The 25,565-nt window shown below is 37.3% G+C and overlaps 3 protein-coding genes and 1 long non-coding RNA gene across 5 annotated transcripts; 2 read left to right on the top strand and 2 right to left on the bottom strand.

The window, feature by feature from the left end:
- The first annotated feature begins 8,849 nt into the window (after positions 1 to 8,849).
- Positions 8,850 to 9,788, top strand: LOC121777593. Its single transcript, XR_006045538.1, has 2 exons — positions 8,850 to 9,206; positions 9,304 to 9,788. It is a non-coding gene; the product is annotated as an uncharacterized LOC121777593 (long non-coding RNA).
- Positions 9,789 to 10,096: 308 nt separating this feature from the next.
- Positions 10,097 to 11,974, top strand: LOC121777591. 2 transcript variants are annotated; one of them, XM_042174892.1, is made up of 4 exons: positions 10,097 to 10,393; positions 10,491 to 10,716; positions 10,826 to 11,271; positions 11,414 to 11,974. In XM_042174892.1, exons 1-4 carry the CDS (start codon positions 10,106 to 10,108, stop codon positions 11,435 to 11,437), a joined length of 984 nt encoding a protein of 327 aa, XP_042030826.1. In that variant the 5' UTR covers positions 10,097 to 10,105; the 3' UTR covers positions 11,438 to 11,974. The 2 variants fall into 2 exon arrangements, with proteins under 2 accessions (XP_042030826.1, XP_042030825.1); XM_042174891.1 differs by having other exon boundaries at positions 10,826 to 11,974.
- A 1,601-nt stretch (positions 11,975 to 13,575) lies between these two features.
- LOC121777592 lies at positions 13,576 to 16,363 on the bottom strand. Its single transcript, XM_042174893.1, has 4 exons — positions 15,412 to 16,363; positions 15,005 to 15,061; positions 14,548 to 14,900; positions 13,576 to 14,447 (listed from the first exon to the last, which is right to left on the bottom strand). Exons 2-4 carry the CDS (start codon positions 15,057 to 15,059, stop codon positions 13,821 to 13,823), a joined length of 1,035 nt encoding a protein of 344 aa, XP_042030827.1. The 5' UTR covers positions 15,060 to 15,061; positions 15,412 to 16,363; the 3' UTR covers positions 13,576 to 13,820.
- Positions 16,364 to 18,121: 1,758 nt separating this feature from the next.
- On the bottom strand, positions 18,122 to 18,864 carry LOC121777803. Its single transcript, XM_042175158.1, has one exon. It carries the CDS (start codon positions 18,862 to 18,864, stop codon positions 18,313 to 18,315), a length of 552 nt encoding a protein of 183 aa, XP_042031092.1. The 3' UTR covers positions 18,122 to 18,312.
- Between the last annotated feature and the right edge of the window lie 6,701 nt (positions 18,865 to 25,565).

Here is a 25,565-nt window from a genome sequence, read left to right as displayed (position 1 = left end):
ATTTTCATCTAACATCTCATCACAAAATGTCCGGCGACAGAAACTCCGGCGGGTGGGATCTCAACGCGTTCGGCGACTGGGGGAGCATGTACAACACATTGGGTGGTTCCGGTTCTTTGACGCCGGGCACCCAGGGTTCGTCGACGCCGGGGGGTACCAACTACCCAATTTTGAAGTGGATGCATACGCCCGTCCCTCCGCCCCGCGGTATTCGCAGGGATTATCCCAGATTCGGGAGGATTATTCCGTTGAACCCACTCCGGAAGAAGTCCGAGGCGGGGGAGGAGGCCGAGGCGGTGGAAGCTCTAGGGCGGAGGCGGAGGCGGACGAGGAGGAGGATCTAGGCCGGCCTCCGTACGGGCCCAAAGAAACGATGGCGGTGTACAACGTCTGGATCAGCGTTTCGTACGATCCTATCGTCGGGAATCAACAATCCCGGAAGTGCTTCTAGGAAAAGGTCACCAAGGCCTACCACCAGATTAAGCCGAAGGGGTCCCACCGCGCGCACATATAAGATGCTCCGCGCTCACTTTGACCGAGTTGACAGAGAGGTCAAACGATTCTGCGCCATCCACAAGAATGAAGCGGCTCATTACCAAAGCGGAGCCACGGGAACCGACATTCTGAGGTCGGCTTTGCGGGTCTACTACGACGACACCGGCAAACAATTCAAATATGTAGATGTTGGGAGGTCGTCAAGGACGAGGAAAGGTGGGCCGGCGGTGTGCGGTCCAGCACGGGCTCGACCTCGAAGCGCACGAAGCACACGGCGAGTGGTCAATACTCGTTTGGTGAGGGCGGTTCGGGCAGCGGGCCACAAGAGTTTGCCTCGCAGGAGGTTGAGACCCCGGCAGACGATGTCGGGGGTTCCTCCCTTAGGCGCCGTCGGTCGCAAGGGAGAAATGCGGCGAAGGCGGCTAGAGGGAGGAGGGGCCGAGCCGAATCAAGCCAGGCGGGCTCGGGCTCGGGGGGACCTCCCAACTCCCTTATGGCCATGTACATGACCGCAACAATGGCGGACACTTCCCGCATGACGCCCGCCTAATACCAAGCCTAGCTTAACGGAATTACGTTTATGGCAGCACAACTTGGCATTCCGCCTCCTCACGGCTTCAGTGCACCTTCGCCGCCTTCAGGGGATGATTCGCCGGCGGAGAAGTTTTTTTTATTTTCTACAAAATTGTATTTTAAATTATGTCATTTATATTTTTTTAGGATTTTAATTATGTCTTTTTTTATTTTTTTGAATTTTAAGTTGTATTTTTATTTTATGTTGTAATTTTATTTTATTTTTAATGAAGTGTGTTTTTTTAATTGAATTTGATTGGAAATAAAAATAAAAAATGAAATTGAATGAATAGTAATTTAAGGGACGGTTAAGAGACGGAGGGTTGCAGGTTCCGTCCCTTAGTAAAGGGATGGAGTAAAAAAGTACAGTGAGGCCCGTGAATATTAATTTAAGGGACGGTTTAGTGACAGCGGTGTGGATGATCTCATTTACCTTTTTATTATTGGTAATGCCAAAAGCAAAAAAATAAAAGAGTAATATAATATTGAAAGCAAATGTGGGGTCTGACCACAGAATAAAGTGGGTATATATTAAGGTTCTTTGAATATAGACGTCAAGTGGCTGCCTTAATTGCCAACTAAAGTGGGTATATATTAAGCTCTCTGTCGTGTAATTGTTCATTGTTCATTGTTCATCTTTCGGTAGACGGCTGCCCCACCACTTTCTTCGCCCTCCACGGTGGCTGACGCCATTGAAATTTAGATTATGTGATTAAATGCAAATGTATAAAGAATAAAATCTTACTCTTTACTTAGGGACAAAGGTGATTCACTCACCCCAGGCGCCCCCATAACCCGGCCCGACATCGCTATGGAGGGGTTCAAACACGGTACCTCAGCGGCCCATTAGGTGGGAGGAACTTACACTGGTAACCAGCACACAAGGAGCCACCACAGTGGTGAAACTCCCACACTGCGGCTGCCAGCATTCGATCCTGTCTGCTTAGGGACAATCTACCACCCAGGAACCAACTGAGTTAAGCCCGTGCGGGCAATCTTACTCTTTACTTATATAGGTGTAGGTGTGTGATCAAATACTAACTTTTTACGGTAATAACTAATAACTAAATATCAATTTTGTATGTTAAAAATATCAATACAAAGACATAAATTTATCAATCTTCTTGTGTTGATAAACTTATGTCTTTGTATTGATTTTTAAATTTACATATTGTATTGATATAATTATGTCTTTGTGTTGATAATTTTAATACATAGAATTGAAAGTTATTAGTTATTACTGTAAATTAGTTAGTACACTAATGCAACTCGATGTAGGTATATATTTATAAGATATTAATAAAATGCAAACTCTATATATTGTATAAACTTCAAACTAAGATCTGGTCGATAGAAAAATGTCAACAGATGACAAAATAACAATAATAAAAAAAATGTAAACTCATTATCAACCATTGAAACTATATTGAAATTTTCTAACGGTCTAGATCATAGTATGAGATTTGTAAAATATTTAGAATTTACATTTAATTACTTTCTCATATTATAAAACTAAAAGTTAAGTGGAATACATTAAACAAATTGAAGCATTATAACAAAATATTTTTCTACAACTTGATCGGATGTTTAAGCTTGTTGGAATTTAAATATTAGTATTGACTAATTATTACTATTTCCATAATCAAAAGTATTACTTTGACCAAAAGTTAGACCGAATTTAAATCAAGAAGGACTAGCTTGATCTATATAAATTTGGAGTTAGAGCTTGAAATTGAGTTCATGAATATGTCCCCAAATTCATTTGCTTTATTGTGTGCCAAATTTAATGAAGTCTCTAGCAAAAGGAATTTTGTACGTCGTACTACCTGAGAGTTGATTGGATTTTGAAGCCTTCGTACCAATTGTTGTCGAAAATGTCATACCTTTCCTCTCTATCAGTAATTATCATACTATTATCTATCTTCTCTCTTTTATTGTTTTAGAAAAAGACAAAATATTGTGACCAAATGAAGGGACAATGTAAATATCCATGAAATTGCAGTTTATTAATAGAAAAAAAGGAAAACCGGAGACTACCAAATCTTACCCAAAACTAATTGTAATGCATAGTTTTGAATCTTGTTTTTCCAATAGATGAATTGCAATGATACCTGGTTTTTGCGGTAAATTTGACCGTTGATTATGTTTTGCATTCTTCTTCATTGCTTTTTATTTTCTTTTTTTAAGTTTTTGGCAACTATTGGATTGGATATGTGATGATTTTGTGCTCTCCTCATATTTTTTGTGTCTTCTATTTTTTACATGCCTCGTTAATATCGTTTGTGGCAAAAAAATCCAAATATCCCATTGGAAAACACAAATTTTCAAAAAACACTATAAAAGCCCAAAGTAGAATAGTAGTATATTCCAAGGCCCAGCCCATAAGAGACAGGGCTAAAATAGGAAGAAAATAATTATACTTAGCGGGAACCAGAGCCGTTGCTCTCCAAAACACCAGAATATGGCGCCAAAATTGGCAGCCCCCAAAATATTGCAGGAAATTTCCCCATTCACACCATATAATTATAAACTCTATTTCCACAGAAATACATTTTTCTCTCTCTTCAAATCACAAACACTCTCTTCTCAATTTTGCCGCCCTATTCAAACCCCTTCAAAAACTTATCCCCCTTTTCTCAAACACAAATCCAATTAAGATTTTTTTTCCGTATAAGCTCAAGAATTAGTTCTCCTTCTCCACATGGGATTCTCAAAGAAGCATCAAATCGAAATGGAGAAAGATTCAGAGGCGAAGAAATGGGTGATAGCCGGAATCGCAATTAGGGCTCCGTTAAAGCCAATTTCCACAAAGCCCTGCAGCGAAGACGAAGGCGGCGGCGCCACCACCCCGACGGCGCGCGAGTTGAGGATACCGGAGACGCTGCCCTGCCCGCCGCCGCCGAGGAAGCGCCGCCCAGTCGCCACGTGTCAATTCAACGGAGGGAGGGAGTTCTTCAATCCACCCGACCTTGAATCCATATTCATGTGCCACGCTGGCAAAGCCAAGTAATTAATTAATTAATTAATGATGTTTTATGGTTTTTTTTTATTTTCTTGGGTTTCAGTTTGTAGTTTCTTAGCAGGTTAGGAAATTTCAGGAGTTAGTAGTTTGGTTGATTAGTTTTTTATTTTTTATTTTGCTTTGATGATAGTAATAATGTAATGTAAAAATGAAATGTACAATATTTTTTGGTATGAATCTTTTTACTCTTGAAAGAAGAATTTATATAAAAAAAAATGTTTGGTATAATTAATTACAGGTACTATAAGTTTCGCAGCAATTTTAAGTGGTGTGAAGTAGATTATTAGTGAGTGCTGATTTGAACCCATTCATGCATTAGACTCTAATCTGGTAGTGTGATTTGAATGGATGTTTAGAATTTATTTTATTTCCTGTTTTACTACATCAATTCAGTTCGCACAACAATCTACCGCAGTTGAAATAGTTGAGTTAATGTATTAGGGTGATATACTGTGAGAAGAAACACTACTAAAAAAAGGAAAATTACTCGTTTTGAAGATAGGTAGTAGGAGGATAAAAATTGCCCCCTCCGTCCTAATCTATTCAACACATTTTTTCTATCATGAGAGTTAAAAAATTACTATAATATTTAAAGGTTTAAGTATTGAAACAATAATATAGTAATAGAAGAAAAAATGAGAGAAGGATAAGAGCAGTTTTTAGTAAAAATGAGTGCAAAAGGAAAATGGTGCAATGACTTTAGGACAAATTAATTACTCCATATCTCAATTAAGATTCTAAACAAGGAACTCTACCCCTCATTTTTCATGGATATACTCATATACCAAACAGAGCACGTGTGGCTGCCTGCGCCTAAGAATGCAAACAAAAGGATAAATCTATAAGAGGGAGAAGACCCCAAAAAATAAAAAGTTTTTATAAAATTAGAGAATTTGAAAATGACATTAGTTTTAATGTAAAATTGGTAAAATATTAAGGAGACTTTACAAAACTTGCCAAATGTTGAAAGTGATTAATTTAAGGGAAGTATTTTTATAGTCTAAATTAAATACTAGTACTCACTCCACTTCACAAATTATTGATATTTGACCTACCCACCGACTCCCCTCCATCCAACATCCCATTTTATTTCAAATCACTTAAGGAGAGTGGACCCACTAGCCTCGTAATTCTCGATTGGTTTTATTAGAAAGGACAAGCACTTGGCCTCTTCATTTTTAAGCATCCTATGTCGTTTTTATGACTTCAATGCTCTCTATCGTTTTTATTGCACCACATATTCTTGTTCTTAGTTGAGAGAAAAAAATTAAATCATTATTCAAAAAGAGAACTACAAAATTAGTACCTACAAAATGAACTTTATATATATTTTAAGTACGAGGTACGTTCGTTCTGTAGTAGTGGAGACATTTATTTTCTATATGCAATTAAAAAAAATTATGTTAAGTGAGTTAAGTAAATGAATAATAAAGTAAGAAATGAAAAAGTTAGAAAGATTAATAGAGAATAAAGTAAAAAAAGAGTAAATTATGTGAGAGGAAATGAATTGACTGTTTACCAAAATGGAAAAATGGCTCTACTACTATGGAACGAAGCGAGTACCTAACATTTACAAAATCATATTTTCAGTAAAAAAGTTTCATAAATAAAAAATTCAGTCTCGATTTTTAATATTCTACCATACAGTCCTTGAGGTGTGTATTTATCCATTTAGCTTGATTTGAAGAGTGAATAAGAGCACCGAACTTATGATTTTTGAATGTTCCTGTACTTCTGTTGTGATTTTTTAAGGACCAAAAATCCTTGTGATATTATTAAATCTTTGTATATTATTTCAAAACAAACTATTTAAATCTTTCTAGTGTTATCTAAAAATAAATGAATTAAATCTTTATAGTATTATTTAAATTATTGCATTATACAATCGAAAAAATAATATGTATTTGTAGCACTATTTCGAAAATATTGAATGATTTATTTTAAAAAGCATTCATATTTAGTTTAATCCTTGATTGTAACAATAAGTTATAATTTGTTAGATACTGATTTTTCTACATGAATCAGTACTTTATTTTGACTTAAATTGAATTAGGTTGTAGTTTATTTTATTTAAATTATTGTTGCAATCAAGCATTAAACTTAAAATGAATGCTTTAAACATAAACCATTCAATATTTTCTAAATAATACTACAAATATATATTAATTTCCCGATAGTAATGCAATAATTTAAATAATACTCCATCCGTTCCATGTTAATAGAGTCATTTTTTTATTTCGGGAAGTTCCAAGTTAATTGAGTAATTTCTATTTTTGGTAAAAAATAATTCTCATTTTTACTTTATTCTCTCTTCATCTCTCTAACTTTATTCTCTCTTACTTGTTCACCATCCATTTAACACACTATTCTTAAACTCCGTGCCGAAAAGAAATGCCTCTATTAACAAGGAACGGAGGGAGTACTACAAAAATTTAAATAATTCATTTTATATAACACTTCAAAGATTTAAATAATTTGTTTAAGATAATATACAAAGCTTAAATAATACCACAAAGAATTTTGTTCCTTAAAAAAACAATACATAAACATTAAAAAATCACAAGTTTTGTGCTCTGACTCACTCATTAAATCAAGCTAAATGGACAAATACACCCATCAAGGGCTGAGGATAGAATAGTGAAAAACAAGGACTGAATTTATGATTATATGGAACTTTTTGGTTGAAAATACGATTTTATAAATGTTGGGTACTAAAAAGGTGCAACCCCACTTTCTAGATACTAGTTTTGTAGTTCACTCTGTATCAAATTGTGTATCAATTGATATACATTATACTATTTTCTCAAATCTCCATTACGGATAAGATGTCATACTTGATGGATGAATGTACTCACTCATTCTTAATATAAGCGACACGTTCTTTTAGCACGAGATTTAAAATTAAATATTTAGTAAATTAAATGGAGAGAGAATTTAATTATGTTATAGTATGTTTTATCAAAAAAAGAAATGAATGACCTAAAAAAATGAGTCGCCTATTGCCTTTGTGTGAATCAGCCTAAAATCAGCATACTTAGCTACAAATTTGAAGTAAGAAAAAAAATACTTATTAATTAAGGCACAACACACGGAATTATTTTGTAGGGGCAATTGAAATTGGTTTATTGCTTAAAAATAAAAAAGAAAAAAGAAAAGTACAAATCAGAAACTCAACCATCATTTCACACATAAAAATTTCCAACGTAAGTATGCAAGTTAATAACAACACATGAATCATTATATTTGAAGTCAACACGTTTTTAAAAGGATTAACAACCTTAAATCATTGGTAATTAGCAGCCCCACTTCTTATTGATAGTGGAGTGGGCAGAACTAAAGTTGGTACAAAAAAATACTCCTACTTATACTAGTAGTATATATTTTCTTTCTTGCTTGTATTTTATTAATATTTAAAAGGTCACAGGTTAGAAAAGTTAAAGTTAAAGTTAAATTTAGGGTTGTAAACAAAGTGTTTTATTGGGATCTTCATCATTGTGAAATAAAAGCATTTTTTTGCAAGAATAAAGAAGCTAAAGTTGAGGGCTACCTTCCTCAGATGCAATTAATTTTCTTAGGAGTACTAGTTAATCACACGACAATTTCTTATTTTCTGGAAAATTTTAAATTTGTCGATGAAGAAAATATACAGGAGATAAAATTGAAGTGAAAAATTGATACTTTTCATGTTTAAATTCATTTGAACTTTGAGTTCATTAAGTTTTAATTAGACAAACTCGTACATTCACTTGAGATTTAAAAAAAGATTTGGTTCTAAGAAAATCATACAAATTGAGAAATTTTTTGCTTTAGATTGTGTATGTGTGCAATTTGAGCTTTTACATGTATAAAATACGAGATTAGAACATGATATAAACAAATTATAATTATTAATTGTTTTCATTGGATTCTTTTTCTCATGTAATTCAGGAACAGAATCAATCTTATACCGTTGTTTTTTCTAGGAAGCAACATCTGTCATGTATTATAAAGAAATGTATCTCTCCTTATTTGACTCAATAATTGTGATAAGTTTTTTTGTCCTCTTTTTCCCACATCCACTGCAGTAATGAACATATTTTTGCTTCTTAAAAATGGCAAATTAATTGATTAAACAACACTGCCATAAATCTATACAAATATATATGCGATTGTATAATTTTATTTGGTCTTCAACTATTTTGAAGAAAAAACAAGATCCTGCAGCTAGAAAGCAAATTTCAATATTAGAATAAACAAGATCCTAGAGCTAGAAAGCAAATTTCAATTTCCATATTATTAGATCTGAAGAAAAAACAAATATAATCCAATACTATAATCAAATATAGATTTACTGATTTGATAAAATACAACACATTCATTGTTTAATGGGAAAGCGCCGGTAAAAAAGATTCATATTTAGATGAAGCCAAGAAAGCTACTCCTTTTCATGTAAGGGGATATGTATTAGTAGAAAAAAGTAGTATATGTATGCTTTGTTAAAAAAATTTGAGTAAGCAACATCGGTCTTTATACATTTCTTTTCTTTTTTTTTCAAAGATTAGATTGAGACAACAGAAAGGATTAAAGTTTGAGGACTGATTTTTTATTCTTAAAAATTAAACATATTTTTGCATTCACGAAATACGGCTACACCACCATCCACCTCTTCTCCCTTCCGGGTGCTTAAATGTATGGAGTAATATTTTTTGGCATGAATCTTTTTACTCTTAAAAGAGGAATAAAAAAAAAGAGTTTGCTTGGTTTAATAAATTAGTGAGTCGTTTGGTTAGCATGACAAATCATGTTAAATGTTATTATCATGAGTTAACCTGCTGTTTGGTTGCTTTGTTTGATAACATGAGGCCCGATGTCGGCCCGTCAAAGCCCGAACTGTTCATCCAAATAACATGTGTTTCGTATCAGCATTTGAGGCACCGATTATAATCATGCCTCGACTCCCGTGCCCGATACAGCATCAACATTTCCATTTTGCCCTCTATACGTGATTTGAATTTTGGAAACACCTCCTCCAATAATTCATCCCCAAACCTTGTGTGAAACCACTGCAGACACACCCTACAATTGAAGCCAGAGATTGTTACAACACTTGAGGACTCCATACCCCCACGCACAAAAGGTAGGCCAAAATTGTTGTATTATTCCCCTCTATAACAATTTGGATCGGTGTTTGTATATGGTCACAAATGCCGTCTGAATTTTGCGTCCACATCCAGGGGGTCGGCGTTAGGGATCCGATTCGTCCACCGGAATCGGTCGACATAAACATCAGCAAGTTTTCGCCCAAATTTCAGACGGTTAGTTATTGATGCTCCAGTTCATAAACAATCGACTCTTTCCATTTGTGTTTTTATTTTTTACGTGCTTGATTTTCCAGATCTCCTTTTGTGCTTTATTTTTTATGTGCTTGATTTTCCAGATCTCCTCTTGTTCTTTATTTTTAGGTGTTGAGCTTTATTATTGCTAAGAATTTTTAATCTCTATTAGTAGTATATTGGTTTATAGAAATGGAAGACCAGTTTCTCTGCAGAGTAAATAGTTCTCGTTAGTATGCACACAGAGTTTGTATTGACAAGTTGTATCTGTTCATAACTTGAGTTTGCAGCCAAATTTGAGTACGTGTATGTGCATCACATGACTGTGTATTCGTTAGTAAAGTGAGTCTTTACTGAATCTAGAGTTCTCTAAAGGCAATTTTATGTTTTTGTGCCCAATATTCATGAATTTCATTCTGATTTTGTAACATTTCCTTGGTAGTTGTAATTGAATTGCTCGTGATGGCCCGTATTGTTCGTGTACCCCCTTCCGTTAACCTGATGGTGGAAGATATACTTTTTTTGTTGCGTATTCAACAAATCATCATTCTGTACTTATACTTGAAAAGAACAAGGCGTTTTACACGTCGTGTAAGAAATCACCAAGTTAGGTATTCACTAATTGAGCGAATCCCTCCACAAGTGAGGCATATGAACAGGCTCACTGCAGTTAGTGATGTCGACTGTTTTTTCGAACCTCCGTATGGATAGGAATGCATTTGGACGATTGTGTATTCTTTTAAGAGACCGTGGTGGACTACGGAATGGTCGATTTGTGTTACTAGAGGAGCAAGTAGCAATTTTCCTAGGCATTTTAGCCCATCATAAGAAAAATAGACCTTCTGGATTTGAATTTCGTCGTTCGGGTGAAACCATTTCTCACTATGTGCATCTTGTACTTAAAGCGGTACTCAAGTTGCATACAATTTTATTGCCTCGGCCTGATCCGGTGACAAACAATTGTGTTGATCCACGATGGCAACACTTCAAGGTAATCTAACTTTAATTTGCACGATTTGCATTCAATTCTTGCAGTTTGTTGGTAGTAATATATTGTTTTCATAATGCTGGTACCGAATTGCAAATAGGGTTGTATTGGCGCTTTGGACGGCACTTACATAAATGTGCTCGTAAGGACCTTAGACAAGCCACGATATCGCACGCGAAAGGGCCAAATCGCGACCAATACTCTTGCTGCGTGTGACCGCAATATGAAGTTCTTATACTTTTTACCCGGGTGGGAGGGATCGGCGGGTGACTCTCGAGTGCTTAGGGATGCTGTCACTAGAGAAGGTGGATTGAGAGTAAACAAAGGTGTAAGAACAGGATACTGTGATTATTTAATCCTTGTAGTATTCATTTTTATCTTTTTCCCATTATTTACACTAGCTAAATACCCCATCGTATGTTGGCACTTTTATAGGAACTTATTATCTATGTGATAATGGATACGCAAACAGTGAAGGATTCCTTACTCCGTATAAAAACGTGCGCTATCATTTGAAGGAATGGGGAGTCGGGACCCAGCGTCCGCAAAATGCACGAGAATTGTTTAATCTAAGGCATACTAGAGCTCGTAACATAATTGAGAGGGCCTTTGCAGTGCTAAAGATGAGATGGGGTATCTTACGGAGTGCTACTTTCTATCCGATTAAGATCCAGATCCGGTTAATCATGGCATGCTTCCTGCTACACAATTTCGTACGGGGTGAGATGCACAATGATCCAATTGAGCAACACGTTGACGGAGATACACAACCTCTGGTCGATGAGGAGATTCATGGTGACCTAGAATTCGTAGATCAAGTAGAGCCAACTTCAGAATGGAACCAAATGCGGGATGACTTGGCTAACTCCATGTGGAGTAATGTGTGTTTTTATGTGACTTTTCCAAATTTAATTTGGTTAATTTTGCCTAGAATTGTCAGATTACATCTGTTATATAAGCAGTATCTTATTGTGAGGTTATTATAAATAATTACATATTTTCTCAATGTTTTTTGTTTTGTAGCGAGCCAATGTCGACGGTAACTGAAGAATTGGACATGATACCCGAGTGTCTTTGCGGCGGTGGCAGGATGAAGTTGTTATGTGCTGGGAAAGCGGCCACACACGCCGGTCGTTACTTTTATAAATGCCCAGCCGATGATAAACATTCCGGGTCTTTCTTGTGGTGCGATGACTACCATTCTCGGATAGGGGATGGCAAGCAACCGACATATGTAAAGAGTCAACTTTATCGGCCTAATAAACATATGAAGTACAGGGAGGAAGCGAAAAATAAAAACATCATCAAGCAGGGTAGTGATTGTGGGGTCTGTGGCCGCTGTCGCGTTGAAGCTCGGGTGAACCTCTTGTTGGCTGGCTTGGGTTTAGTTTTATTATTGGTTGGATTTGTGCTAGGGAAAATGGTGTAGTTTGTTTATGCAAAATGTGCAACAAAGACTCCAACTTATTATGTAGTTTTCTATTCATGAATTATGCTGTTGCTATGACATTTGGTGAATCACCTACATGCACTTATATTTTGAATTAAGTTGTTTGTAATTTGTATATTATGTCTTGGACGAAAAGTGACTTATTGACTAATATTTATGGGGTAGGTGTTGTAGCTTTTATGTTGTAGCTTCTTTTGCGGGATATGCAAACTCACTTCAATGAATCATCTCCAATCCTACAAATGGGGGATTTGATTTGATTCAACTACATCAATAGCCGTATAGAAATGAATGAGGGGTAGATCAGAGTGATGGAGTGTAAGAATTCTGCTCATAAATGAGGAAGAAGAAAGGATTCTATAAATATGAACCTCATTGGTGGAGCAACTACACAGTTATATATTTTCTCTCTTTCAACTTAGATAGCGTCAAATGGCAATGGACTCACCCCTCCAAAGCTCATTTCTTTACCGTGGAACATGGAAGCATGAAATTGACACCATCATTCTGTCCACCATGGCTCGCCTAAAAAAGGACTATGGCTGTGAGGGTTCGGTATTCCCCAGCCACTTTATTTTCGAGGCTCAGTCCGTGGTGGAGTATCATTTTGGGGTGACGTTTGAATGGTGGGAAATTGTGGATCGCCTTCACTTCTTGGAACAGCGCTATAGGACCTTCAAAGAGCTCCTAGGAATCGCAGGTACTTACTGGGATCAACCGAGCAACAAGATCATCGTCTCGGCGAACACGTGGGCAAGCCATCTCCCTGTAAGTTCTATGCGCTATTTGTAGAAAAGTTAACATTATGTGAATATTTTAAGATGATGTATGACCTTGTAATCGATGTAGAGAAACCATCTCTTCGGGGCATACCACAGTAGTGGTGACCCTGCATACAAAGAGTTACGGGAGCTGTTTGCGGTGAATGAAAGCATGCAAGGGATAGAGAGAACGTTGATCGTCCTGTCGGATTCTGTGGAGGCAGCGGGCCATTTGTGTGATGCACCAAAGAAGAATGCACAACCCGTAGAGCCGGGCGAGGTCAACAGTGGGAACCCATTTTCTCTTGCACGACGCAAGCTCATGTTCGATGACGGAGGACCACAAGACCTTGAGTCAACAAACAAGAATGTCACCGGCCGTGTTTTACCTCGAGAGACCCCATCAAGGAGTCCAACACTCACCTATTCGTGTGGATCATCCAAGCCTGTGACTTGGTATAGGATGCCACGGAAGCCCGATATCTAGTCGTGTGCGACTGTGTAGCTTTTTTGTCATTATCACTAATCTCGGCTGTGTTTTGAGTTTACTTGGTCGGCTGGTTAGGAATATTTTAGTAGAATGTCGTAGTAAGCATGGGATTGGTGTTAGGCTCGGTTATCACAGATCTTGATTAGCAAGATCAGCCGGAGCTGTTTCCTTTTGATGCAAATGGAACAATATTAATGGAAGTCCATGTGTTATCATATTTTGATCTATTAAAATCATCTATTTCTCTTTGCTGATGTAGTGCTCGACGCAGAGCTGTAACATCTAGATTCAGTCAATAATTTTATCAAGTCGTGATCATCAATGCATTGATGATTGAATATTTGTATAGTGATATAAATATGATAAAATCTATGAAAATGAGGTTTGTGAAAATGAATGGAAAATGAGGTTGGAGAGTCTACACGAAGAATTGAGGGACGCAGCAGCAATTGAGATATATATAACTTTGATATTGTATAAGTAATTAAGAATTAAGCACACAACATTTCACTTCATCCAATAGATAATATAACATAGTTCTTGACATGCCAAAAAAGGTCAGCTACAAAAAAGCTACGCCAAAAACCACCAACTGACGTTTAAATTACAGAAATGTCTTCATAGTAGATAATATATAAAAACTAGCTTAATTAGGTCCAAAAGAACATAGTTTTTGATTACCCAAATCAACCGGCAAATGTACGTTCCACCCATTGCATGAAGCGACTCCTAATTAAGACCTTCTTTCTCAATGATGCGCCTCACATATCCCGGCTTTGAGGCGTCAGGGAGGCCGGTGAAGATTTCCAGCCTCGAGTTCTCCTTACCGATGATGTCGCAGAGGTCGTAGCGCTGAGACTCTGTCAGCTCCGGGATGTTTCCCAAATGACGGAAGATCTCTTTCCTAGCTTGGCCCAAGTCGATCTCATAACCAATACGAGCGGTCAACTTATCCAAACGTGCATTCGTTTCAGCATGCAAGTTGCTAAGGAGGTTGAGCAAAGCAGAATCATCATCACAGCTCTTGCGTTTACGAGTCATTTTTTTTGGAGCAGGAGCAGGAGGCGCATTAGTGTTTGCAGCCACGTTCTGCCCACTTTGAGCGCTGTTGTCATCAACAACTTCATTTGTGTAGCCGGGTTGGACTTGATCAGACCCTAGAAAGTCTTCAAAGCTTGGGTAGTAATCAGCACTTTCCCCGATAGATGTAAATGCCTCATCCGTGGTATTGTTAGCCACTGCCTCGCCAATACCCTCAGCAGTCCCTCCAGTGGCCCTATCGTTCCCAAATATCATCTTCCAATCATCCCAGAGAGGCCAAGCTTTGTGGCGCATGGTGCGGGCATTGGGATCTTGCTGCAATGGAAAAATGAGTGTGCGGGCGCACAAGTGAAGACATGGCAGATCAACAAATTTTAAACCATGAAAGAGTGAAGAATATACAACTATCACATACCCTCACGATTTGATCCCATTGGTCATCCGAGCAATCAATTTTGAAATCATTGTGTACGTTGAAGCCAACCCCACTACGGTCGAGTATTTTGGACAGCGAGTAGTAGTTCCTTTTCCATGTAGTAATCTTGGATTGAATGTGTGGCGTTGCCTTCAAATCAGTAGTTGGGAACTCATTTTTCAACCATTCCTCTATCTTTTGTGCATATCCACCTCGGAAGCCATTGTCTGACTTCCATCCTGTGGCAACAAGTTCCTTCAAAGCGGAGATTAGTATCAGCTCTTCACGGTCAGACCAAGATCTGCGAGGGCGGTCGCACGGGCGGAAGCTTGAGCGGCGATACTGACTGCGGCCTATAACAGAGAATCAGCATAGAGGCAAATCAAATTTGGTTAATGTCGTTGCCTACTGGATGTGCATAAATTAGGTGAAAACTGAGTGCTCTTAACCCCCAAACCTTGGGTGCATTGGCTGCCACCGGCACTAGGTGCATTAGTCCGTGCCTCAGACATTGCTATGAACAATTAAAAACAGAGACAAGTGTTACATACAATTGCCGGTGTATACGGAGACAAGAAATAATGAAGAAGAGAGCTCCAGATATGACATGAAGATAGAATGAAAACAATAATTTAAACACCCAGGTAATAAAAGTTCAGACAAAGCTTCTCACAGTGAAATCGATTTAGCAGACAAGCAAAAGCGACATACACATCAGGTAATAAAAGTTCAGAGCTTCATGATTAAAACAGAATACAGGGGCCATCAAGAAAACTAATACTCAACATTATATCAAAAGAAGCTTAGATCTAGGAGCTCTCGGCACATCAACGGGTAACTGGGAACGAAGTATGTTAGTCTAACCTGGGAAGCTGAAATCTCGAAACCGTCGACGACCTTAAGCTGCCGCCGTCGTGTGGAAAGTTACTCTCAGGAGGAAATCAACCGCGAATGAGGACAACCCAAAGGGAGGCGATGTAATCCCAAAATAAGTGGAAAATCTTAGGGGCAAAAGGGTCAGCACAAGACCAATATCTACATGCTCAAAGTTAACCAAACAATGGGATGGGATTGTTATTCATGATTGAATAGGTGAACCAAACAACTGGATTATCAAGACTCAAGTGCAGATCATGATTATAAACCACATTTGGGCCCAAATATATTAACAACCCGTCATGATAACCAAACGGACCCTAGAGGTATAAGTTTCGCAGCATTTGTAACTGTTGTGTAGTAAATTATTAGTGTGCTAATTTCAGCCCATTCATGAATTAGACTCTAATCTAGTGTGATTACAATGAATGTTTAGAATATATTTTATTTCATGTTTTACTAATCCCTACGTCATTCCTTTAAATTTTGTTACATTTTGACCAAACACATGTTTTAATAAGATATTAAAAGATTTAATGTAAAGTGAATTGAAAAGCTAGTGGAATGTGAGTCTTACTTATAATTATTAATTTTATAAAAATTTTTGATAGAGAAAGAGTTATTGGAACGTAAGGCCTATTAGCAAAAATTGTTAAAAAGTAAAATGTGACAAATTTTATGGGAAGTACGAAAATGAAAATATGTGATAAATTTTCAAAGACGGAAGGAATGCATCAATTCAATTCGCACAACGATACGCAGTTAAAATAGTCTCGTTGCAAAGTGATATGTTAATGTATTAGGGTGACATATTGTGAAAAAAATTACAAAAAAGGAAAAGAGGGAACATCATTTTAGGTCCATGAACTTTGCCAAAGTATCATTTTAGGTCCGTAAACTTTGAAAATCTTATTTTAGGTCCGTGAACTTTGAGTTAGTATCATTTTAGGTCCTTTTTACTATTTCCAAGTTTTTTTGGACGAAAATACCCTCAATACCTTAAAATATATATATTTTTAATAAATTTATCATATACTCATATTTTTTTATAAATATCTTTACAATATATTTTTGTCAAATTTTCTAAATATAATTTGACCTTAAATATTATCACTTAATTTTGTGACATGCATGTAAAATTGCTTCTTCAATTTTTTATATTATTTTTTTTTAAAAATTGAATAAAGAACTTTTCTTTAATAATAAAAAAATGAATAAAGATCTTTTTATAAATATATTTACAATATATTTTTGACAAATTTTCTAAATATAATTTGACCTTCAATATTATAATTTAATTTTGTGACATGCAAGAAAAGATCTTTATTCAATTTTTTATTATTAGAGAAAAGTTATTTATTCAATTTTAAAAAAATTAATATAAAAAATTGAAGAAGCAATTTTACTTGCATGTCACAAAATTAAGTGATAATATTTAAGGTCAAATTATATTTTGAAAATTTGACAAAATATATTGTAAAGATATTTATAAAAAAAATATGAGTATATGATAAATTTATTAAAAATATATATATTTTAAGGTATTGAGGGTATTTTTGTCCAAAAAAACTTGGAAATAGTAAAAAGGACCTAAAATGAAACTAACTCAAAGTTCACGGACCTAAAATAAGATTTTCAAAGTTCACGGACCTAAAATGATACTTTGACAAAGTTCATGGACCTAAAATGATGTTCCCTCAAAGGAAAATTACTCATTTTGATGACTGGTGTAAAAATTACTCCCGCCGTCCTAATCTATTTAAGACATTTTGTTTTTTCATCACGAAATTAAAAAAATGTACTAATATTTAAAGGTTTTAAGTATTGAAAGAATTTTACTCCTATAGTGGAAGAAAAAAAAGAAAAGAATGAGAGCGAATAAAATTTATATTAAAAAGGAAAATAGTGCAATGACTTTAGGACAAATTAATTAGTATCTCAATTAAGATTTTAAATAAGGTACGTATAAAAACCTTCCTACCCCTCAATTTTCATGGATATACCAAACAGAGCGCGTGTAGAGTTGGCTGTGCGTGAGAATGCAAACAAATAGGTAAATCTATTGGAGGAAGACACGACCAATACTCTTCTGTCCATCATTAAAAGTATATTTTTCATTTTCCATTCATCCACCAATAAGTGACTCATTTTACTTTTATTATTCTCCCCCCATTTCATAAAAATATACACTATTTTCTTTTTAATTCGTCCCACAAGAATATACATTTTCTAATTTTAAAAACTCTTTTTCACGCTAATAAGGCGAGATCTATTCTCCAATAACAATATTTTAATTATTTTTTCTCTCTACCTTTCTCTTACTTTCTCAATTTTGCATTAAAACTCCTGATGAACCCAAAGTTCATATTATTTGAGGACGAAGAGAATATTTAGTAAGTGGACCATATATTTCACTTACTCATTCTATTCACATTTTATTATTAAACTAAAATATAAAAATATGGCACACATTCCATGAACCGTTGTAGAGTTATTTTTGCTATTTTGGTACACTATATTTTCTTTTTTTAAGTAAAAGTAACACATTTCTTCATATTTACTTCTCTTACTTTCTTCACTCTACTTTTTTTTCACATACTTTACTATCTTCTTATTTAATATATTACACGCATTTTTCTGAATCACCATACAAACAAAAATGATTCCACTATTATGGAACCGAACAAAAGAATACCACTTTATTTTATAGAGTTAAATAATTTCTTAAAATTCATCAAATATGTGACACTTAATCCCGAACCGAAGAAGTATTACTCGTAACAAACAGCGAAGATTATGAAATAGAAGATCTGAGTTTTGGATGAAACAATTAGATTTCACATATATAAAAGTCTAATCCGAAAACAAATGACATATATATAAACAAATCTAGGAAGGATGAACCTTTTTAGAGGCGGCGGAAACGACGGCTCTGAAGGCAGATCTCATGGAAGCCGCGGCGGAATTGACGGCGGCGTCCACATACTTTTTGGAGGCGAAATTGGCTGCCTTCTCCAAAGTGTTGCCCATTTTGCGGGCGGCATCCGCGAGGCTGACGAGGCTGTCGTGCTCGGCCTTGCACGTCTCAATCATCTCCTCCTCGAAGCGGCGGAACTCGGCCATGGCGCTCTCCATTGCGGATTCGAGGTATTCCTCGGCTTGCTCGAGGCAGTCGTCGGCGCTCTGAGCTTCGTTGCGGCACTCCAGCTCAAGCTGGGCCCACTCCTTGTAGGCCTCCACCTCGAAGAGCCTCATCAGGCCTTCGATTGTGGACGGATCGAAGCTCCTGTCGCAGAGGGCTTGGTCGGAGAGGAGTGTGAATTCGGACAAGAGGGCTTCCATTATTTTTCTCTTTTTTGGAACTGTAGAGAGTGAGTGGGTGGTACAGCTGTGGTGGATTAATGGTGGGGAGAAAAGATGAGTATGGATATGGAGTATCATATCAAGACTTTATTGCTTGCCTTTTTGTATAAGCTTTAGCAATATTCTCTTCGTTCCCTCCTAGTTGATGTGAAATTTTTCGGCATAAAATTTAAGAATGAGATGTTGAATGTATTAAATAAATAGATAAAGAATAAGAGAAGGAAAAAAAGTAGAGAGAATAAATAGTTAAAGAATAAAAGAGGGAAAAAAGTAGAGAGAATAAAATAAAAAAGTGAATAAAGTATAAAGAATAAAATAAGAGAGAATAAAGTAAGAAATAGAAAATGTTACTATATATGGAATGACTCAACTATGAGGAAATTTCCCGAAAAAGAAAAATGACTTGTTTCTATGATTCTTTTTTTTACACCATTCATACAATACTCGGCAACTCACATTAGTTTACATATACTCCCTCATTCCTTAATATTATATCCGTCTCATAATAGGAGTCATATTTAATATGACACGTATTTTAAGAAATGTAAAGAAAAGTGTTTGAATAAGTTAGTGGACTATGAGTGCTGCTTATATACTAGTTTTATAATAAAATGTGAGTGAATAAGTTGGTGGAATGTGCGACATACTTACCATTTATGGTAAAAGTGAAATATGACTCTTATTGTGGGATATACCAAAATATCAAAATATGACTCTTATTGTGAGACGGAGGTAGTAATTTATTAACATTTGACCCGACACAAATTTTAAAATATACTCTGTCCGTCCCTACAAGTTTATCCCATTTTTCCATTTTCGTCCGTACCATAAAATTTGTCCCATTTCACCTTTTTATCATTTTTTTGTAGTAGACCACATATTCCACTAAGTCATTACTACTCATATTTTATTATAAAACTAATATATACAAGTAGGACTCACATTCCGCTAACTTTTTCAACTCACTTTTCATTACATTTATTAAAATCCGTGCCGGGTCAAAGTGGGACAATATTTGGGGACGGAGGGAGTAATAAAAAACGAGTTTAAAAGTTAATAGAATGCAAGTCCTACTTTTATATATTAATTTTATAATAATGTGAGTGAGAATGAGTTAGTGAAATCTAGCGTCCAATACCAAAAATGGTAAAAGTGAAAGCTGACAAATTTTAGAGGTCGACGGAAATGGAAATAAATGGCAAATTTTCAGGGACAGAATGAGTAATTGCCAAAAAATAAAATTACAATAAACAATAATGTTTATATAATTCCTCATATTGTATGTAGCATATCATTTCCTTTTAAATACATTGGTGGTGTTCGGTTTCCTACATAAAATAGTATCAAGATATTGAAGGTGTTGGCAGAGGAAGCGTGCATCAAATTGATCACATAATAATTCTGATCTATTTCGCAGATTATTTAGACAAAATCTATTCGCGTAATTATCACATGTATCATGCTCATAACTTGAATTTAGTCATGCTTTAGCGTAATTTAAACCTAAAACATGCTTACTACGGAGTTAGCAAATTTACCTCGTTAATTCTCCAAAGAATCGAAGTTGGCTAGCGCCTTCTCCACATGAAGATCTTGAGAACTAAACCACGGATCTTCTGACTGGTTCCCGGACTGTACGCTGATATCAGTATGGGCTGATCTCACCATAATACTAGGACTTAAATAAAGAAGACGAAAACTGCTCACGAAGGGAGCTGAAAAATCGTCCCTCTTGTGCAAGGAGAGGGGGACGAAAATTTGGAGAAAATATTAACTGTATTTTCTGTCTCCTTTATTCTCCTATTTATATTAAGTCACATATTGGGCACAATCAGGGATCTATGGAAGAATTTGGATATGACCTCCTCCAATTAGCTTTTTACTAATTAAATTGAACGCACCATTTAATACTCCCTTCGTCCCTCTGTAGTAGATGCGTTTCATTTTGAGCACTCGTTTTAGAAAAATGATAATAAATAGTTAAAATGGAGAAGGAGTAAAGTAAGAGAGTAAATAATATAGATAAGAGTCTTCTCTAAATAATATAGATAAGAGTCTTCTCTATATTATTATTTCTCTTAGTTTACTTTATCTCTACTTTAACTATTTATTATCATTTTTTCAAAACGAGTGCTGAAAATGAAACGCCTCTACTGCAGAGGGACAAAGGGAGTATAAGCTTATATTGGAATATTACGAGCAGCCACTACAGAAGTAATATTGCACTGCCCATCCAAATCCGAAATTACAAGTATTCCGGGTTTCCATTTGTTTGTCGTTCATTTCCTGCGCTTAAGATAGAAACGTCCATTAATTAATTAATTTCTGCTATAAACTTAATTAATTAACATATTATTAACTCCAAGAGTGGACTTAGCAAGAAACACTTATTTATTATTCATAAAGTAATCAAACTCCAACTAGCTAGGTTCCGAATAATATAACCTTGTTTCAAGCTCCTCTTGTGGACGTTATCAAACGAGACTCACCTCGCGCACGATTCATTATAATAGCAATCCTAGCACCACTAGATATCAATCATCACTACCCAATATACCAGGATTCTTGGGTTGCAAAAAACCCGCACCATTTGGTAAGTCAAAGTAGTGCATAACCAATACCGTATTCTCAGTGCTAACGTACATTGATTAAGAAATTAATTATCAAAACCTCATCTTTCGGTGGATAGCATAAAGACTTGTCTCGCTGTTAGATCCAATTCAGTTCTATACCACACCAATGTTATCTTATTTCAGTAAGGCTTAGAAATATGCGGACTGACATTGTAACCTTTCACGATAGGTAGTCTAGGCCTATTTGGGTTGTGAAATTCTTATTTTTCGTTGTTCAAAACTGACCGTGTTACCTTAAAGTGGACGACGCCCACAACCGGTCTACTAAAACAAAGACTTAGACTTTGTTACGTTGCTTTTACATTTAAATGTGCAATAAACATTCATTAAATGTAAAACATTGCAAAATTATGACAAAAATAATCTGTTGCATCCATTGGAAAATAAAATATAGAGTTTTACGGTATTCAATCACTCGAAAGGTGATTTCTAGTATACAAACTCTAACAATCTCCCACTTATACTCAAAACAGCTTTCGAGTATACAAAATAAATGTGCACTACATCTAATTCTCCCACTTATACTGAAAGCGAGTTGAGGTCTTGAATGAGTCGAACTCACATCCCTTCAACATGGCCCTCACCGCTAATGCCTTTGTAAAAGGATCTGCCAGGTTGTTCTCTGATGCAATCTTGACCACTTGTATGTCTCATTTCTGCACTATATCTCTAATGATATGATACTTCCTCTCTATGTGTTTGCTCGCTTTGTATGCCCGTGGTTCTTTCGAGTTTCCACAGCACCAGAATTGTCACAATAAATGGTGATGCTCTTGGGTAGATTCATAACCACACCTAAGTCCATAAGGAAGTTCTTGAACCATATAACCTCTTTTGCAGCCTCCGAAGCGGCCACATACTCGGCTTCCATGGTAGAGTCCGCGATGCATTTCTGCTTCACACTCTTCCAAATTACGGCTCCACTTCCTAAGGTGAACACATATCCAGAAGTAGATTTTCTCGAGTCCTGATCAGCTTGAAAATCTGCGTCAGTATATCCCAAAGGACAGAGCTCGACTGCATTGTAAACTAGAGCATAGTCCTTAGTCCGTTTAAGGTACTTGAGTATGTTCTTTACGGCAGCCCAATGTCCTTGGCCCGGATTCGACTGATATCTTACCACCATGCCAACATCAAAGCAAATATTAGGCCTTGTACAAAGCATAGCATACATGAGACTACCAACTGCTGAAGCATATGGTACTGATAAGGCCTATTTCGTGCATCGCTTAAGAGGGTAAAATGTAGGCTACTTGATCAGTTTTAGGCGGAAATCGAATGTTAATTGTGCAGGAATGCCCCTTGACCAAGGACAACAATGCCAAACTGGTCAAGTTGCCGCAGAAGGTGAAAAAGACCCAAAACAGTATGGGTTGATCAAGTTGATGTGTAAGCAGTTATCCGGGGACCACTGCGAAACAGAAAGAGGACACGTATAACCGATGCGCTGGAAAGCGATCATCAATCGGTTATCAAGGACCAAGGAGAAACAGAAAAGGGGACACATATAAGCTGACTCGATGGATAAGACGCGCAATTCCAGCAAGGACGAAGATTCTCTGCCAAAGTTGTTATCACAACTGGAAGTTTGTTATGAAGAGTCTATAAATAGATGACGCATCGTCATAGAAAAGAGTTTTCCGGCCCTTTAGTTCCTTCCTTTTTAGCTTCTGTTTCATTCCTTTTAGAGAGTTAGCAATGATTAGCTAGAGAGTAAGAAGTGCGACAGAAGAGAGCGCGACAGAGAAACCCAGATCTGTTCGGCGCCGTTTCATTTCCGACCGAAGACCTTTGGATTTATCGCTTTCTTACAATTCAGTTCTAGTTACATAGTTAAATTCCGTGTTTGTTACGTAGTTGAAAAATCATTCTTGTTTGTTTTCTGCACTTTCCAAGTTGTGTTCTTAATATTGTTTTGAATCAAAGTTATTTATTTTCAGAAATCTCGTCGACTGTTCTAGCTTAGTTTCAGTTTTAAATTCCCAGATCCATTGTTTGAACTTGCATAATGTTGAATGACAAAGTATTTCGTAGATTCGTAGCAAGCTCAGGTAGTTAAGTCATTTATTTCAGTTTGTCGCTTACCTTATCAGTTCATTTTTTTTCCAGCATGATATGTCACTTGATCAAGTAGATAGTTTACATTCTGCCTAGCTTAATCCAGTAGTTTAAAAACTCTCAACTTAAAGCGTGGCCGCAGCTAAAACCGTATTCACTAAACACACACTCAAAGCACCAGCTTCTCTGTGGGATCGACCCTGTACTTGCCGCTTACTGTTGCATGTTAGGGAGTTATAAATAATTTTGAAAGAGAGAGAGAGAGAGACGCCCACTCAGGCCATCGCAGTTACCCCAGGAATACGGGAAATCGCAATCAAATATGGGGTGCTCGCTATGTTGTCAAATTTCTACAGACTCTCGAAGGAATGCCCTTATGTCTTTGTGGAGGAATTTTGCAGATATTGTGACATTCAACTAGTACCAGCTGGATCCACATCAGAAAATTACAGGCTCAAGGCGATACCCTTCATTTTGAAGGGTGATGCAGGAATCTGGTTGTCAAGGCTGCCAGAAAGCTCGATTAGAACCTGGGCAGAGTTCCGCATGATCTTCCTGGACCGCTTCTTCCCAACATCAAAGACAAGTGCCCTGAAGAGATAAATTACAGAGGCGATGCAGGAGTACGATGAGCCTCTTGGGCAATATTGGGACAGATTCCAGAGACAGCTGGGAGAGCGGGAGGTCTATTCAACCTTTTATGGTGGGTTGACGGTGGACAACAAAAATGATCTCAATTTAGTGGCCCAAGGGGATTTCTCCAAAACCCCATGCAGCCAAGTAAAGAGCATTCTAGAGAGATTGATCGAAACAAAGAGATCATATGAGACCTTTCGAGGCCAGTACAGAAAAGGAGCGGTGCAAGCAGCAGAAGCACGAAGCGATGAGAAATTGGAGGCTCGATTTGAGCAAATGGAGAAGAAGCTGCTAGAAGCAGTGGAAAAGACCAGAGCGCCACCATTATTACTACTGCGAGTTTCCTCATGAAGTAGAAGCTCCGAATCAAGTAAACGTTGTCGGCCATTGGAACCCGGAAGGGCACTGGGTCCAAGGGAAACAAAGAGATGCTCCATGGAGAGATCATCCAAATTTCAGGTGGAATGATCAGAGCCCAAGACAACCACCTCAACCATCTACACAGCAGACACAACCCTCCGAAGGGCAGCCCAATTGGCCTGTTCGAAATCAAGAAAGACCGAACACTGGAGGAAACAGAGGGCAGAGTGGTCAAGGGAACTGGTCAGGCGGACCCCAGGGTAACTGGTCCAGCAGAAGTCTGCCCAACTGGTCGGGAAGACAACAAGAAGGGAACTGGGGATACAGACATCAAGGCCCCCTGTCAAGCAACTCTGGGAGACAACCAAACAACCAGGTGGTGAGCTATATTCCGCCACCTCAAAGAGGAAACCAACAACACCAAGGGAACCAACCATACCCTCAGCCCCAGTATCAATCTGAGCACTATGGGCAGTCGGACTATCCTCAGCCCAGCCACGGTGGAGGGCCTTCAAATCAGAGATATAACAGGCACGCTAATGAAGGTCCATGAGAGGTTATGGCTCCGCACCATCCAAATGATGCGATGCGCGAAATCCAGGAGGCACAGAAGGAACAGAGGGCAGCTCTGGACATGCTTACAAAGCAACTTTCTCAAGTTGCTATATCACTAGGGGAACTAAGAGGAAATGAAGGAAAGATCCCTGCTACGGTGCAGCCTACTGGGCGAGAGAACATCAGCGAGGTCTCCCTAAGGTCAGGGAAGGTATATCAAAGCCCCCCTCCACCTGCAAGTTCCCCAGTGTCTACATTTGGACAGAGCCGCGAAGAGGAGTAGAGTCCAGTTCCCTTGATCAAGCCGCCGGAGGAAGAGATAAGGGAAAAGCGAAAGTATGCGGCGAGACCTCAGGAGGAGGTCAAGGCGAGGAAACTGAGAAGGCCAAGCCCTACTTCCTACCGTGGCATGATTACAAGGAAGAGAGATGCCATGATTGATGTGGCCAGTTTATTCAAGGACGTGGAAGTCAAAGTTCCACTCCTGATGGCGTTGAAGATGCCCCCTATCAGTAAAGTTTTCAGAAGGAAGGATGT

The sequence above is a fragment of the Salvia splendens genome, chromosome 18 (assembly GCF_004379255.2).
Source record: "Salvia splendens isolate huo1 chromosome 18, SspV2, whole genome shotgun sequence".
In the NCBI taxonomy this organism is placed as follows: domain Eukaryota; kingdom Viridiplantae; phylum Streptophyta; class Magnoliopsida; order Lamiales; family Lamiaceae; genus Salvia; species Salvia splendens.
This window is presented reverse-complemented; position numbering and strand designations above follow the sequence as displayed.